This window comes from Amblyomma americanum, chromosome 7, assembly GCF_052857255.1.
Source record: "Amblyomma americanum isolate KBUSLIRL-KWMA chromosome 7, ASM5285725v1, whole genome shotgun sequence".
In the NCBI taxonomy this organism is placed as follows: Eukaryota; Metazoa; Arthropoda; class Arachnida; order Ixodida; family Ixodidae; genus Amblyomma; species Amblyomma americanum.
This window is the reverse complement of record NC_135503.1, coordinates 83,134,107-83,150,290: the sequence shown is the minus strand read 5'-3', so window position 1 is coordinate 83,150,290 and position 16,184 is coordinate 83,134,107. Positions and strand designations below refer to the sequence as shown.

General features: G+C 46.3%; 1 protein-coding gene across 1 annotated transcript in view; it reads left to right on the top strand.

Moving 5' to 3' along the window:
- Positions 1-16,184, top strand: part of LOC144099367 (dnaJ homolog subfamily C member 13-like) — a 153,742-nt gene that overhangs the window by 16,836 nt on the left and 120,722 nt on the right. The window contains exons 4-12 of the mRNA XM_077632600.1: positions 1,609-1,809; positions 3,619-3,758; positions 4,394-4,457; positions 6,112-6,207; positions 6,955-7,046; positions 8,176-8,354; positions 11,124-11,206; positions 12,378-12,535; positions 15,189-15,288. Coding sequence (XP_077488726.1) covers positions 1,609-1,809; positions 3,619-3,758; positions 4,394-4,457; positions 6,112-6,207; positions 6,955-7,046; positions 8,176-8,354; positions 11,124-11,206; positions 12,378-12,535; positions 15,189-15,288 — 1,113 coding nt within the window. The remainder of the gene's footprint in view (positions 1-1,608; positions 1,810-3,618; positions 3,759-4,393; positions 4,458-6,111; positions 6,208-6,954; positions 7,047-8,175; positions 8,355-11,123; positions 11,207-12,377; positions 12,536-15,188; positions 15,289-16,184) is intronic.

The following is a 16,184-nucleotide window of genomic DNA, read 5'->3' as shown; positions in this document are numbered from 1 at the left end:
TGGTGCCACCGACGCGCGCCCCGAGGCCGCGCCAGGCGCCTTGCAGCTGTCGACCGAGTCGGGTGGCTCGTAATCTCCCTCCTAGTGCTCGCTTCAGTGGAGTCTCAGAATGTGGGCAAACGCAAGTACTTAATTAAGATCTTAACCACATATCAGTGACACAAGCAGCAACACCGCGCTAACGGCTTTCGCCTCGCCACACTTTAGTTGAATAAAGTGCCCCCCTGGATTTTTGAATCCAGAATGTGTACAAAATGTAATCTATACTGGCGAGGTTTCCAAAGTCAAACAACTGTACAAGGACCCTTGAACCACGAAAAAAATTGGCATTTGTTTCACCGCAATCACTGGTAACTTTATGGTTTGTAAAATGTGCAACTTGGCCTTCTTGGGGAAGGAGAGAATGAGAGAGAGGGGGGGGGGGGGGGGGGGAAACGGGGGCCACCTGTGCACTTGCCTTCGCTTTGGTAGTCTGTTTTGTCAGAGCTATGGCCCATATACATTGCTCAGTTTAGAGTTTTGCATACTATTTTTTCTGGCTGTGTGGAGCCGTAAATTCTTGTTCAAAAAATGTCTTGCACTCACTGTTTGGAATCGATAACATTGCTCAAGCTCGCTTTGCACTTGTCTTTGACCATCACTCACTCAAAGCAAGTCATACTATACACGCAATGGTACCTGAAGGTCTTATTAATAAGGGGCTTTGCACAGGACATCTCAAGCTCTTCCAACTGCATTGCAGCCTTCTTTCCTGTTAACACTGTGGTTAACTAACAGTTTCGAACCACATTTCACGGCTTGGCGCAACAAGCTGTCATTGCAGCATAACTGTCGGGCACAGAAGCTTGGCCACAAGAAAAACTCTGCTTATTTTGACCAGGTTTCATCTCAGGAATGAACAACAGATGATGAACGAAAAGAGCAGTGTACTAGAAACAAAATTCCCGTCTCTTGGCTGGTTGTGGGTTGTTGGCTTGTGCTAGCCAGTTATGAAAGGCTCATTTGAATTCGCCTGCATGATTTGAAGTAGTATTAGTTTTCGAGGTGCTGCACCTTGGCATTTGTTTTATTGATGTACCCCACATTGTCTGCATGGTGCTAGTAATATTTCTTTTCGAGTAGTACAGGCACCGTGTATGTACATGAAGGTACATTGTGTAGCATATGCCAAACCACTTCTGCACGTGTACAGAAATGGCTTTGAATCTCTTTTAATGAGTCTTTTTAATGCAAGCAATAATAGACAGCCTGGGAAGGCTCTCGAGAGGAGTTGCAATGATGTGCTGCATAGAGTGGCATGGAATGGGAGGAGTTCCTTTCAGTGTTTCAGTCTGTCTGGTGCAAAGTGCATTTTCTTGTGTTCACTGATGGCCGTCAACAGTTATGGTTGTTTCAGGAGCTGTTATTGCAGCCATCTTGTCATGTTGGTGTTGGAAGAGGTTACTTTAAAGGCTTCCGCTTGTCTGATGTGAAATTCATTTTCTCATATTCATTGAGGGCCGCCCGCAGTTTTCAATTGCTTTGGGAACTGTTATCACAGCCGTCTTGTTATGTTGGTGTGTGCGGTTGGTGACCTTTGCCCTGACCTTGCATTGGTGGCCTACCTAGTGCTTCCGGGCACGCAAGCTGCACTGGTCGGATGAGGAGGTCTCTGTGGAGCTGGAGCTGACCTGCCAGGGGCTGGTGCAGCGAGACCCCTTGCACAAGGGCCGCGCCATCTGCACATACCTGTACCGGGACCTGAGGGGCATGGCTGCCCTTGCGGACATGCCGGGGGGCCTGGTGCTAGCCACTGGCCATGAGCGCCTGGTAAGGAGGAGCCTTTCTCTCTCTTTCTAATATGCAATCAGGCAGCCACATCTGCCAAGAGAAAGAACACACATTACCGGTTGCTTGTTACGTAGTTCACATCATTGCCCCAGAATGAATGTATTTTTGAATTTTTCCTTGTAGCCAGATGGCTGTGATCAGGCGGATGCTAATGAGTAATTATTTTCTTAATTGATATTATTTTATTTGCCCCATTTTGAGCAGTGACTCACCAGTACAAGCATTAATGGTGCTCAGTGATGCCTGAGCAAGTCTTGAAAAAGCTTGGAATGAAATAATTATGAAATACTGGCTCACCACTTGCAAAGTTTCTCGCAGGCCTCGTATTTTAAAAGAAGTGCCACGCTGATTAGCTTAGAATTTGGAAGTCTGGAGGATTTCATGTCGCCTTTAGAATGCCATCTCTATCTCTAGGTGTGTCAGTGGCATATCACAAGTGTCTCAGTTAGCACGTGCCTACTTATCATTGCATATGAGGCCAAAGGGGACTTGCACAAAGCAGCCATAGACTACAGCATGCAATGGAGGAAAACTTCACTGGCGCTCCTAACATGTAGATTACAACGACGTGGTGATACTGAAATGGCGGAGCATGTGACGAGCATGCTTGCATTTGCTCTGTTGTAAGCGGGCACTAAATGCACGAGGTTTAATGGAAGCTAAGTTGGGAATTTAATATGGCAATGTTCTAAGCGAAACTACCACATAAGCGAGTACACCTTAGCGAGGTTGGAAGCCCCGACTCCAAGGACACTTCCTAGGCATGCATATGTTCCACTTACCTGTGTTCACGCACATATGCCGGGAGGTCTGCTCATGTGTGCAGTGCAAGACACGAGCAGGCTATTAGGATTGGCGCCAGCAGGTCTTGAGATTTGCCACCGAGGCAGCAACTCTCGCCACGTGTCAGTGTGGTGCCTTTACCGCGCTTCGCCCGGTCAAGGCGTGGGACCAAATGGGGAGCGGGATTCTGTGAAAATCCCCTTTCAGGAGTCCCCCGTCGCCGCCGCCACCAGCAAGCATCCGCGGCTGTCTTCAAACCTTCCCCGCGCTCACTAATGGCTCAGCCAATTCTGGCTTCCCGGGATCCGAACGAGCAAGAGCTCAGGCGTGGAAATCAACCCTTTCGGAGGTCTTCGGTGCCGCTCGTCCACAGCAGTCGCCTCGCTAATGGCACAACCACTTTGGATTATCTCCAGAAGGGGCGCTCTGGCTTTGCGCCTTGCCTTCTTCGAAGGAAGAATAGGGTTCGCTGAGCGTGGGAGAGTTGGCGGACCTGCTGACGTCACCTACCAACCCAGCGGGGTCCCGACTGCATCCCCCTCTCTCTCGTGCTCATCTTATGCCAGGGGCGAGTCCATGTGTGTGGTGGTGTCCGTCTGTGCGTGTGAATGAAAGATTTCGGCCACTCCTAGCACGGCGGCATCCCCAACCCGGGGAATTTAGGGAAGACGCTGTGTATAAAACTGGACGGCGGATGCAGTTGAAGAGCTCACTTCTGAACTTCTGAAAATTCTGAAAATTAGTATTACCTTCTTTCACATTGTTTCGTATAACACAAAACGAAAATTTCTTGTCCCTGCCCCTTTAATAAATGATAGCTGCAAAGCCATCAGTATCAATGCTTCCTAGAGGCAAAAGGCTGGAATGCCATCATTTTAGTGGTGTGGAAGGTGGCTGAAATTGGTCATCATTGGTGGTGAAATTTTGCTGGGCTAGCATGGATCTTGACCGATGCCTGTGCTGGAAGGCTTGCTGACACTGTTTTTCCCCCATTGCAAACAACAGCACATGTTTGTGGTGGAGAAACGGGAGGAGCTGATGAAGCGGGCTGTGGACTGGGCCAGCCAGCACGTTGGGGTCCAGCTTGCATTCCGCGAGCCACTAACACGGTCGGCAGCAAGGGAAGCTCGCCTCGGACGGTACAGGTGCGTTCTGCTCCTGGGCTGGGACATTCTCTCTTGTGGTGTATAGACAGGTTGGGGTGCTGGCAGATAAGTTTCCTGTCTTGAGTAAGCCATTTCTGACCAGAAGTTGTTGACGTATTTAACTGCAGTATTTATTTATCTGCCTCTAAGAGATCCTTTAGTCTATTCTAAGTTAGGCATTCCAAAAAGAAAAAGAAACCACAGTATACAGTAAGTACAACAAGCCTTATTTTCATATAGTATAACACGAATGCCCTGGCATTGCTCTTTGTATTCTTGTTATTTAGTGCAGTTGCTGTTGTTCAAGCATTCGCGTTTTTTTTCTCTCTATTGGTTGTGCATTACTGGGACTGTCGTTCACTTCTTGCATTTTTTGTTGCATATTTTTTCTACCTTTTCTCAGCCATTCTTGTTTTTTGTACATATTTTGTGACAGGTAATGTTTGCCCCGTGTAGCACAGTTTCTGTTTAGCAACTGTGTTTAGATGGGCCTTAAACTCGCAATATTTCGTCATGTTACACAAGAAATGTCAGTTTGTCTCATTTGGAACAAACTAGTAGCAAATGGAAAAGGCATCTTCCAGCCATTAGGTGGTTCTGAGCATGTTCTGAATATGCATTCTCCGTGCTTGCAGCTCTGACGAGGCGCTCACATCTTTGTGTGAGTTTGTGGTCCACAAGATTTCTTCACGTCACGAGGTGAGCTTAGCAACAGCCACACAACATGGCCATGCACATGTCTCTTCTTAAAACATTATGCATGTGAAAGATTTGCAAACTGAAGAAGTGAGTCCTGCACAGAGATTTTGAGGAAGTTATTTTGGATGGTACCTTGCAAAGACTGTTTTGAAATCGAAGGCTTGCTTTTTAGAAAGCTTGCCACTTCGTCATGTTTATATGTAACACCTCCCCAAGGACTTTGAGAAGTGCACTGTGCAGGAGGCCTTGATTTTAAATGAATGTAGGTGCTGCAATTGTTTTGATATTTACAGTTAAACCTGGATGTAATAAACCTCTATGAAGCTAACTGCTCTATTTTATGAAGTTTCTCAATTCCTCAGTGTCGCCCCCATTGAAGCGTGTGTATATGTTAACTCCATGTGACAAAGGTGTCGGATGACCTTGATATTACGAGCACTTCACTCCAACTATCTGTTAACTAGTACTACATTATTCGAAATTTTTCCAAACCACGGAAAAGTTTCATAATGATATAACACAAGCTGCCATGAGAGGGATGTCTGTCATCACTACGAGCAAACGCAGCTGAAAGGTGCTGTGCTTGAGCAAAATCTGTGCCTCTACGAGGCAGACACAGCAGTCTCCACAGCTATCGCTTTTGCAACATCACAACAAGTGGCACTATAACAGCTCATGTTTCAAAAGATATACGTTAGACATGCCAAAGTAAGCATGAAAAGAGCACTGTGTGCCCATCGCTTTTGCTCGGTTGTTTTTGCGGTCCTGATTGTAAGCACCAGTGACCAGGCAGACCGAGAGAGGGGAGACATGCGAAGAGTGGGGCTGCTTCAGACTCCCCTATCTCCCCAACTCTCCCCACCTCGCATGTATCGGCATCGTGTGAGCCGCGGCAGGGATGGTGGGGGTTACTCCCACTGTTGCTTTATTAATGAAAAGAAAAAGGAATGTGGTCACTGACCATGTCATGAAATTCAAAGACATTTCGGAACCTCGTACGGGTTCCTTGATCACTGAGCGGTACAAGAAATTGTCGTCACTTATATACGTAACAATATACGTTATATACATAACATACGTAACATATACGTTATATACGTAACATAATACGTAATGCGACCGGGAAATATTTCTCAGTGTTTACGACTTCAAGTAATGGTGGTTTACTGGGAACGTTTACTAGGCGACTTCATCTGCAATTATTTTTAATTTTTGCTTCTATTCTGCATTGTCGTTCCGAGTCATCATATGATAACTGCATATAACGAGAACCTGTGTGTACCGAAAAATTGCAGACTTTTCTCAATTTCGTTATATCCAGGCTTAACTGTACTTGATTCTGATACACATATTGTTTGTCTTTGAGTCAGGGCAAAGAAGAGTGGTGTGCATAACTATAGTTTTACGTTAAATTTCAAGGGCATACTATCTTTGGGCTCCGTTTTTCCAAATAAAAGGCATGCTCTAAACTGCAGCGACTGCAGTGGTCAGATTCATTTGCAGGCTGTTGTATAGTACTGCAGTCTGCAATAACTGTGGCAATGCTTTGTCATAAGTGGTGAAACTGTGAGGGCTCTGTATCACAACTGGTGAACTTCGCTTCGATGGCCGCGTGGTTATGGTGATCCTGTAGTCATGCTGTTTGTTCCGTCAGGACCCCGTGAGGAGGCTGCTGTGCTTAACAGAGAGCTGCCTGCTGGAGAGGGACCCCAGTACGTACACAGTGGTCACACTGAGGCCATTGGCAGATGTGAGTTGCCTTTCTTTCTTGCTCTTGTGCTCAGGTCTGATGTTTGTGGGCCACACAGAATGCGATGTTGCGATGAGAAGACAAGGTTGGTCGCCACTGTGTCACATGAGATGATATATATTCATGACAAAGTGTGGCCAATTTTGTCGTAGGTGCAGAAAGGCCTTTTGAGTTGCCAGCAGTGACCAAGGCAGTGAAGTGAAGGCCGTTTAAACCTTGGGGCTCCTTGTGCTATGTGTGACTGGCGAGTGTAATGTCAAGAACTTGGTTGCGATACAAACTGTGACTGACTGGTCAGCTGCGGCAACTTGGGACTTGTTTTTGGTTTGACAGAAAGAGAAGGTGTGTGAAAGGCCTTAATGGCAGTCATTTGCCACTTTTGGGATTCCTCTTCGGTTGACAGAAACCAAGGCAGCCTTTATTTGTCTACTTTCGTAATGCTTGCATGTGTCGTTTGAATGCGCCCTACGCATACATCAGCAGAGCTTCATAGAAAGAGCTGCTCTGTGAAATTGGCTTGTTTGTGTCGGTTTTTTGGACTCTCTAAATAAAAAGATATTAAGCTGGCCTCACTGTGCCATGTACAGAAAGATACAGGGCACAAAAGCAAGACCTTTGAGTTCATCATAGCATACCACTCAAAGTCAGTGGATCTTTATTTTGGAACCACTGCTCTAGGCAGTGGACCCATGGACTCTCGAACACACTGAATTCTAGCTGGTGTTCTTGTTGTTGTTGCCTCTGCAGGTGTGTCGCATCGTCCGGTCTCGGGACCAGGTGCAACAGTTTTCTATTGAGTATGCTCAGGGGGATGCACGCCACTACAGTTCCAGTGACCGGTGAGAGTTCCCGAATGGGCCCCAAGGAACTGCCATCAGGAGCTTTTCTCTTCCTTTAGACACTGTGAAAATAACAAATGGCACTTCGTCAAACTCTTGGAAGTTTGGCTTTCACTTTGTCACTGGAATGGAATTACTTGCTCGTGGAAAGGTTTTCTGTGACTATTTAAAAAAACATCTGTATGCCAGTTATGGTCAAACTTATGTTAAAATTTCAAAAATGAGCATCTGCAGTGCAGTGGCGTTAGTCAGAGCCAGCACAAATCTAGTGCACTGAAAGGAGTTCTCGGTGCTCCAGACGGAAGAGGGCAGCTGCACATTGGGTAGCATAAATTTCGGCTCTGCAGAGCCAGGAGTATATGCAAGTAGAGGCACATATAATATTCAGATTTCGAGGGCTGGTATTGTCGGCTAGGGTTTTTATGCAATCTTACGAGCAGAATCCAAGAAACAAGCAAATGCAGATCCGTAGCAAAGATGAAGCGCAAAGAGAAAATCTGTTGTGTTGCTGATAGTAAAGTATATTCTGCGGGACATGAGCTCTAAAGAAGTGTTATACTGGAGGCTCATATTTTCCTGCTGCTTCTGTTTCATGACAGTTGGCACTGCTCCTCTTGTTAAACCTCATTGCATCCAAAAAAAGAGGACCTGTCTTGGAAGATGTGCCCAGTTGTCACTGGCTGTGTGTTTGTGCAAAACTCATTCGAGCGTTTGCTTGGCAAGCTTTTACCTGTTTACCTCTGAGGAAAGACAACGTGTGCCATAGCTTTATTCCAGAATGAATTGGGAGAAATGTCATAATCGAATAAAATCAAATCAAAGTTTATTCAGCTTGATATGGTGCATAAATAGCTCTTCAACCAAAGTACAAGGTGCTTGTCAATTTCCTGGGCAGCAGGGTGGGCTATTGAATGCATGCAGAAAATTTTCCACAAATAAAAGTAAGATGTACTGCTGCACGAATATTAATGCATATTAGTATTTATAAGGTTATGCACACTTATACTGAACTGAAAAAGAAAATTTGAACGCATGGAAAGAAAGAACGTCGTCTAAATCTTGAAATGAGTCGTATCAAAACACTAAAGCTGACTGATGTTCGAGGAGACTTGACCACTTTCTTCCTTAGGGATGCCTTGCTGGCCACACTGTTGGACGGAGTGCGAGCGTCAGGCAATGGGGACGTGCTGGTATCTGGCCAGCCAGCTCAGTGGGGTAGAGGCAGGCGGGTGGGCCCCCTGGGCTGCCCACCTGATGAGGACGTGGAGGCCACCTGCCTGCGAATGCTGCACACACCACCACCTGCTGGTATGTGTGACTACATTACATAGCACCGTGGGTAACCGCGTTTTCGAAATTCTAAAAACTGATATGGATATTACTTGCTGTGTGCTACATGCCTCTGATTAAAGGGCAACTGAAGTGGTTTTAGAATTCGAAGAGTTTAAAAGGGCTGAATGTGTGAAACATGCAGTTGAAGCCTGCGAAATCATTTTGCCTTAGCACTTCAGATGGCAGCATAAATGCCAAATAATGAGGCTTCGGCGTTGAGGCTTCTCTGCAATGCACAGCGGTGGGCAGAGGCCCCAATAATGACGTCACGTATGACGGTCACATATGACGGCACTACGTTTCCAGAGAGGAAACAGTTGTCACAAAGCATTGTTTGGCAGCATCAGGTGATGCACAGCCACATGCAGGCGAAGGCAGCGGACATCTGCATTTTCGGGGATAATGACGTTACTAATAATTCCCTCACACTTCCCCGACGCAGAGAGGAAAAGCCTGAACATCATTGCTGTTTTAATTGATGATTACTTTACTCTTTTAAATGCTAGTGCAAAAATACATTGCATGTTTTCCCTAAGTTCTTAGGTTTGAAGTCTTGAATAACCTGGAATTCTCAGAAAACCATTTCAGCTTCCCTTTAAATAAGGAGGCTAACTGTAACAGTCAAAAAGTGCTGTGCTGATACTGATACTACTCTTGATACTACTCAGTATCAGTTAGCGAGCCTACTAGTGAGCACATCTTAGCTCTATTCTGATGCGCTTCGGCACTGAAAATGCTATATATTGGAAAAAGTGCTCTTCCAACTCAAAAAGCCTACTTTTAGAAATTGCAGGGCATCTTAGGTGAAACACACCACAAAACCATGCAGGCTGTGTTGTGTGGCTTTGTGCCACCTATAGCATGCTCACTGTGTGGTTCAGTGGAAGTGCCAACTTGATGGCAAAAAACAAAGCGCAATGAACTCTGACCTCAGAAATAATGAGGCAGGAGCTGGTACTGATTCTTCCTTTGACAAACCGTTTTGCACATTTTCATTGACTCAAATTCTTTGAAGATTTCTTTCCTCTTCTTTTGGTGCCTGCTCCGCAATATCGCAGTGATGTGCACAGTTACTGTTCAAGGTAAGTGCACATTGTGTCGTGCAGTTATCGACAGGCACCACTCAGCAGGGCTGTGCATCATCTGTAAATTCATAAGGAGAGAGGGGTACAGTCGTTTGGCTGTTGTGGCTCTGAAGGGAGGCTGCTGCCACCTTTAAAGGTGATCTGAGGCACCCTTTGAGGAGAGCACATCAGCTCGCTCAACCACTGCATTGTGTTGTCATGAACACCTGACACAAATAATACACTTCTGTACGCAGCAAAGAACCCTCAATCACGCATGAAAGTTGGTGAGCCCTTTCCGAAGACTTTGTTATGCTCGCAGGCTCCTGCATATACCAGTTCAGAGATGGCTATTGGTTAGATTTTTCAGAGGTCGGGCAGCTACCATGGCCGCGGTCAATAAGCCATGTAGCTCCAGCGGGTCAGGAAGCTCCATCCCCAGCAGTGAGGCTGGCCGAGGAGCGCCGACCTTTCAGTGTCAGAAAGTGACGAGAGGAGAGGGAAAGGCACGAAGATGCTGAAATTGAAATTTTGACTACAGATAACTTGATTACAGATAACAGATATCAAAATGCATCAAAAAAATTCTAACCGGAGGATATTCATGAAGCGGTATCCTTTAACGGCACAGGCATACCACAACTTTATTACCGTAAAAACCGGACTATAGGTTGGACCGGAATATTGGTCGACCCCCCCAACTAACCAATTCTAAAAATGAAAAGATCTTTTTCAATGGAAAAAGTATTGAAAGTCACCCTTACCTTGAAGCAAATGCGAATCAACAGGTTGCACAATGGCGACAGTATTTATTTTCATTTAAATGCTGCTCATATGTACACCCGGCCAATTTTTTAACAGTATCGCGCACTCATCGACCCGCACGTTTGTCAGCACCTTATCATCATGGCACGGAGCGGCAAAAACAAACGAGGTACGCACGTGTGTACAAATGCGCTTACTCTCGCTTCTTTCGCCGCTCCGTGCCGTGATCTCTACTGCTTTCATGCCGATGCATTCGGCAGTCACAGGCAGCGATCTTGTACGCAGCTCCCGGATGAACTCCGCAACCTTTCCTTCCAATTCTGGATGCGCTGTGGTCCGCCCACGGAATGTTTTCTTTTGGTTGCTGCAAGTTGTAATACGCAGCTTCCGCTCTGCCAGTACTGAATGCTCTTTCAGATACTCCAAATTTGCGCTGTGCGGCTAGGTTGCCGTGAGCTTCCATGTACCCAGTTGCGCTTATCTTGAAGGTGACGGCTAGCGCTCATTTTGAAACAAAATGCGAAAAAGCAGCCTTTAACCAAAATAGCTTTGCAACAACAAAAATGCAAAATGGAGGTGCCACTACATCGCCATGCCGTGTTGCTGATGATGGTGATGGTGATGGAGGCTGTTGACTTCAGCCGCCCATTGTTGCAAGACTTCCGAAGTTTTTCCGCCAATGACCGGTTTTATAAAACGGGGGTCTACTTTTCGCCATGGTTTTTTGAAACAAAGTACGACCTATATTCCGGTTTTTACGGTAGAACCCCTTTCAGAGCCCCATTAATGCTGCCCTATAATAGATGCCATGATTCAGTGCAGGTGTTCTATTTGTTCTCATCTGTGGCAAGAAGTGATCAGTCAGTGGTCATTACTATAGTGCTCGGTTACAGTGGACTTTGTTCTTTTCTCGCAGGTAACTGGAGCTACTCAGAACTGCTGCTGCGATTCAACAGCAATGTGCCTTACAGTGGACTCCTGAACACTGTCACCAAAGAGGCAAGTCTTGTTAGCTGGCATTGATGACAGCAGTGTTTGGGCTTTGGTGGTGTCAGCAAAATCATGTCCTCTTTCAAGGGACAAAGCAAGTCATTACTTCTTATCTGTATTGCTATCTTCTGCTTTTTCGTAGGCTTTTCTGTAGCCCATTTGCTTGAGGCTGCTTAGATTTATGCACTGCGCATGTATATCTCAATGCACTGCTAATCGGCTTCATGTTTTACGACTGCGGTGCCACACCATTGCTTTCTTAGCCTTGTTTTCTTTCTTTGTAGCATCTGACTGATGCTATTGGGAGTATATAGAATGTCTGCCTACCAATAGCAAAGGCTTCTGACTTACATCAAAGTTATAGCTTGTAGAATTTTCCGGTAAAGTAAATACTTTAGAGCTTACAGTTGGGAATGCCATTGGACGAAATGTTCAGGCGAGCCCTTCGCAAGTGCAGGTGGTATAGAATCCTGCCCAAATGTTGTTGAAGCCCCACAAATGAGACCACTGAGTAGAGCAAAACTAACCAAGGCACTGCCACCGACGTTCTGGGCTGGTTCCTTGGGTATTCATCGCTCTCTGAACTAAAGTCTGATGATGAGGCAGCATCCTCAGAATAACAGCTATACCTACCTACCTGGTAGGAGCTAAATCTCGAGATTTTCCACATTTGAGGGCTTGTGCCATGCTTGCGGAGGTAGCCATTCTCAACCTCTGCGCTCTGCTGTTTTCACAAGTGGACAAAAATCGCTGCCATGTGGAAAAAAGACAAAGAAAAATGATTGTAGTTTTAAGTTTCAGTTCTGATCAACATGTTCAAGGATAGCTGGAAACATTCGAAATTGGCATTTGCATCCATTGTTAGTGGGCTAACAATGCTCATTAGGTGCCTTACAGAAAGCATTAAACGGTCACTTTGACTATCTAATGAGCTAGGGAGTATACACAGGGCAGCAAGCATAACTACAGGCCGGCTGGTGACTGCACAATCATATTCGATTACGGCTAACTGTTTTGTCACTTTTGCTGCTTCCAGTTATATTTATGTTCTCATTATTTGACTAATGCGAAGTGGCCAAATTTTTATATTAGGTTGTACCACTTTTGGGTTGCTCTTACGACAACTGTCTGCGTGTTGCCACTAGCACCTGACATTTTTGGGCTGTCGGGGTGTGCGCAGGGCTTCTTTGCCGACAACAAGGAGCGGCAGGTGCAGAACGCCTTGATTTCTGTGCTGGACCAAGACATGCCCACCGAGATGGTGGAGGCTCAGCTGCATGCTCTGCGGCGGTTGTTTGCCTCTCGGCCTGGCTTCGCCGCCTTCAACCAGATATCAAGGTATTGCTGCTGTGTGACTGCACTTCACCCCTTACTTTCTTTCTGCTATTTTAAGCACTGCCTCTGGGGAGAAGGGCTCTTCTGGCTTTGTGTTGTGCAGTGCTTGACAGGTGAGGTGACTCGCACTGCACCTGTGAACCAACTATTCCAGCTACAGGCAAAAGGACGTGGCAAAAAAAAAAAAAATATTGACTGGACATATATCCTTGTGGCAATGCAAATTTCTGTGGCAGCTGGGTTACAGCGAAATGCCAAAGCCAGTAAAAGTGCTCAGTAACTGTGCGATACCTGTAGTAGTTATGCTGCTACACTTTAATTAGTGCCTAAGCTATATGCTTAGCTAAGCTAAGCTATGGTGAATGCTTTGTGACGCCCCAAGTGATGTCATTGAGGTCGGACTAATCAGTGGCTGACATTTTCGTTAGTCATCATGGCACGTTGTCATGATATCGTGTGGGAGGGACATCACTCCATTCTGACCAATGAGTGTAATGCATTGCACCTGGTGTGTTATGCCAATGACACCGTCACCACATAAATGGGAAGTGTGGCCCTTAACAGGCCCCGCTGAATAGCACCAAACTGAACAGCAAACGGTTCGGTAATTTCGGATTCTGGCGTGTGCAACTGTTCGCCTGGGAAAGCGACCACCAGCGCGAGCAATCCGGGTAAACGGGGCACAATTCATGCCCTCGCCGCTCACACCTTTCGCTACCACACTTGGCAACGCGGCCGCACCGTTCTTCCCAAGTGTGCCTTGCGCTCACCTGCATACATGCTGGTGTGCTGGCGCAGCAGAGAGCGCGAATTATGCGTCCAAAAGGTCTTTTTAAAAAAATACGGGTAAGAAGTGGGGGTGCGCGAATTACGCGAGTAAATACGGTAGTTATTTAGTTTTTTTTAGCTTTCAGCAGTCAGTTTTTTATTGAGTGTCCATCTCTCGCTCATGCTCAGACCTTCAACCTTTAGACAAAAATGCAGAAAAACTGCAGTCACGTTCCCCTGCATTCACACACAGCTCTGGCTGGGCTGCGCACAGAATCATGGGATGCCTCGTCTGGCTTTGATTGGCTGTCTGCCTCTCACCGCTCCAGCATTAGCTAGTGCCCCCCTCCAAATTTTGCGTTTACGGCGCAAATGGACTTGCAGGCGTCAAAACTTCACCCCAGCGCTGCCGATACTGTCGAATCCCTAGAAAAATGCCCGATGAGACGCACATGCTTTCTTTTTCGTCTTTGCTGGGCTCGGCTAACTCGGCGGTGCGTCCCACACTTTCAGTTGCCATGTGCACAAGTGCACGTAACAAGCATTGCATTGTGCACCATGCGCTTTCCACATCACCTTGCTGGTGTTCTAAATGTGCATGCACTCGCGCAGCTTGGCGCAGCAGGGTCCTGGCACGCTGCCAACTTTGCCAGGCGAGCCACCACCAGTGGCGCTACCGTCAAAGCATGAACAGGCAGCGCTGTTAGTGATGCTCAGCATCCTGGTGTGCTGCCAAGGTCTGTGCTGCACATGGCACAGACGCCGGCGGCACGAAACTGAAAAAAAAGCTAACAAACCACGTACCGTGCCCGCTTCGCGCACGCTCGCCAGAATTGTTTCGAAAATGGGGAGAGGCCTGTGTGGGTGCTCACGGAACCCGCAGAAGCAGGCTTTGGAATCCAGCGGCTCCGCAGAACCCACTTTCGGAACCCCTGCACCAGGGGATTAAGTTTCATTCCTCAAAAGACAGGTTGCATCTGTACGAGAGTCGTGTTATCAGATTACGTGGCAACAACTTAATTTTGTAAAAAATAGTGTTGAATCGACGAGAGAACAGCTGTAGATGGGCCGCGCGCAATGTTGCGTTCATGTCTACTTCTGGTCATTAGTTTGCATCATTTTGTCATGAAAACTTGCGTCCACATTTCTTGCAGTGCAAGGTAAGCTGCCACTCACAGCAAGAATTGTAAGTCTAATGCTCTGCACTACATTTTACTTTGCACTTGCACCTCATGCTGCATGGGCAAGCATGTCACCTCTGACACCGCTGTTATGCACCCAGTGTGGTGTTGTTGAAGCAGAAAGCAAAAAAAAAAAATACAGAAATGAACAGAAGTGCATTTAATGGGACAGTTTCCATCCAGTGTTCATTGTTGGTAAAAATCAGTTGCTTTGTTCCTTGTGGCTACGTCGACATTTGCTCAGTAGCAGAAGACTCGTTTGTCGCTGAGAAAATTGGATTTAGAACCGTAGAACACTTTTTTTTCTCACCACTAGATTCAAACTCATGGTGCCAAGATTATAAATGACTCCATGGTTACCGCCTGGAAGTGAACGGGCATGTGGTCTAGCCTCCGAGATCTGCAAAAAAAAAAAAAATCGACCTTGACAACCTTGCAGCTTCCTTGTGAGATTGGCTGGCAGCAGTGCCACTTTTATTTCATTTTTTGAGCCTTTTCTAGCCTGTAAAAGTTCTGTTTTCAACGAAAATAGTTTCTATGCCATTAGGACGTGGTATAACCTATTGATGCAGGCCAAGTTTAATTTTTGCTCAGTGTTTTGTTTGAGGTACGACCTTACTGGGCACAGTTTTTGAACTTCATGCATTTTGCTGTCATTGTGAGGCACCTGTGCATCCTTTAGAGATATGGTTGATTTGTCTGTGCAGAGTCCGGGAGCGGGTGGGCCAGCTGGTGGTGAAGGCCCTCAAGCTGGACGATGTCAGCATTGCCCACGCAACCATTGACATGCTGTGCGCACTGATGCAGGTATGAGGTGGTCTTTGGAAAGCATCAGCATCTTGTAATGCCATGTGCCAGAGCAAAGTTGTGCATCCACAGCTTATACAGCGTGGGCTCCTTGGCTTTTATGCAATGTGTGTCCCTGGTAGCAGTGTCTCTGTGGCTATGAAATATGCTTTAAGCTCTGCTTTTATTCCAACACTTGCTTCTTGCTGGAAGCCTTTTAGTCAAGTGGGTTTTGTGCACAGCTGATGACTGATGCTATGAGCTGTCGGTTGAAAGTTACCACTTCTGTTTGATACACATGCTCACTCCACTTCTGTTAATTTGCAATCAGTTAGCGCTGTCTTTTTTTTTTCAGTTAGAGTAAAAGCTCGTTAATTCGAACTCTAAGGGGACCGGAAAATTGTTCGAATTGAAGTTCAAATTATCGAATGGGTGCTAGAATGAGCGGTTATTGCGCCCCACCGCATGGGCTGAATCCGAAGCAGTCTCATCTAGACTCATCATCACAGGCTAGGCGCTACTACACGTTTGTGGCAGGTGATCCTGAGAATTAAATTCATGCGGCCTTAATGGCTAATGAAATAAATTGATCGGCAAGTTATGCACCGGAAACAAGTACTTGAATCCATTCGCGTGAGCAGCGAGCTTTAGTGCTGGAATGTAGGACGCTATTTATGCTTCAAAACACGTTTATTTACGAGGAAGGGTTATCAAAATAACAGTAATCAGTAATGCGCATTTGTTTGCATTTCTTCTGCCGAGACTCCATCAGCATCGTTTGCAGCTTGCTCAAGAACTCCAGTGCAACGTCAGAGTTCTTATTGGCAGAGAAGTAGCGTGCTGCAAAATTGAGCGCAGACGCTACTTCACATGCACTACATGCACTTGGCAGTGGCATAGGCTCGTCGCTGCTGTCA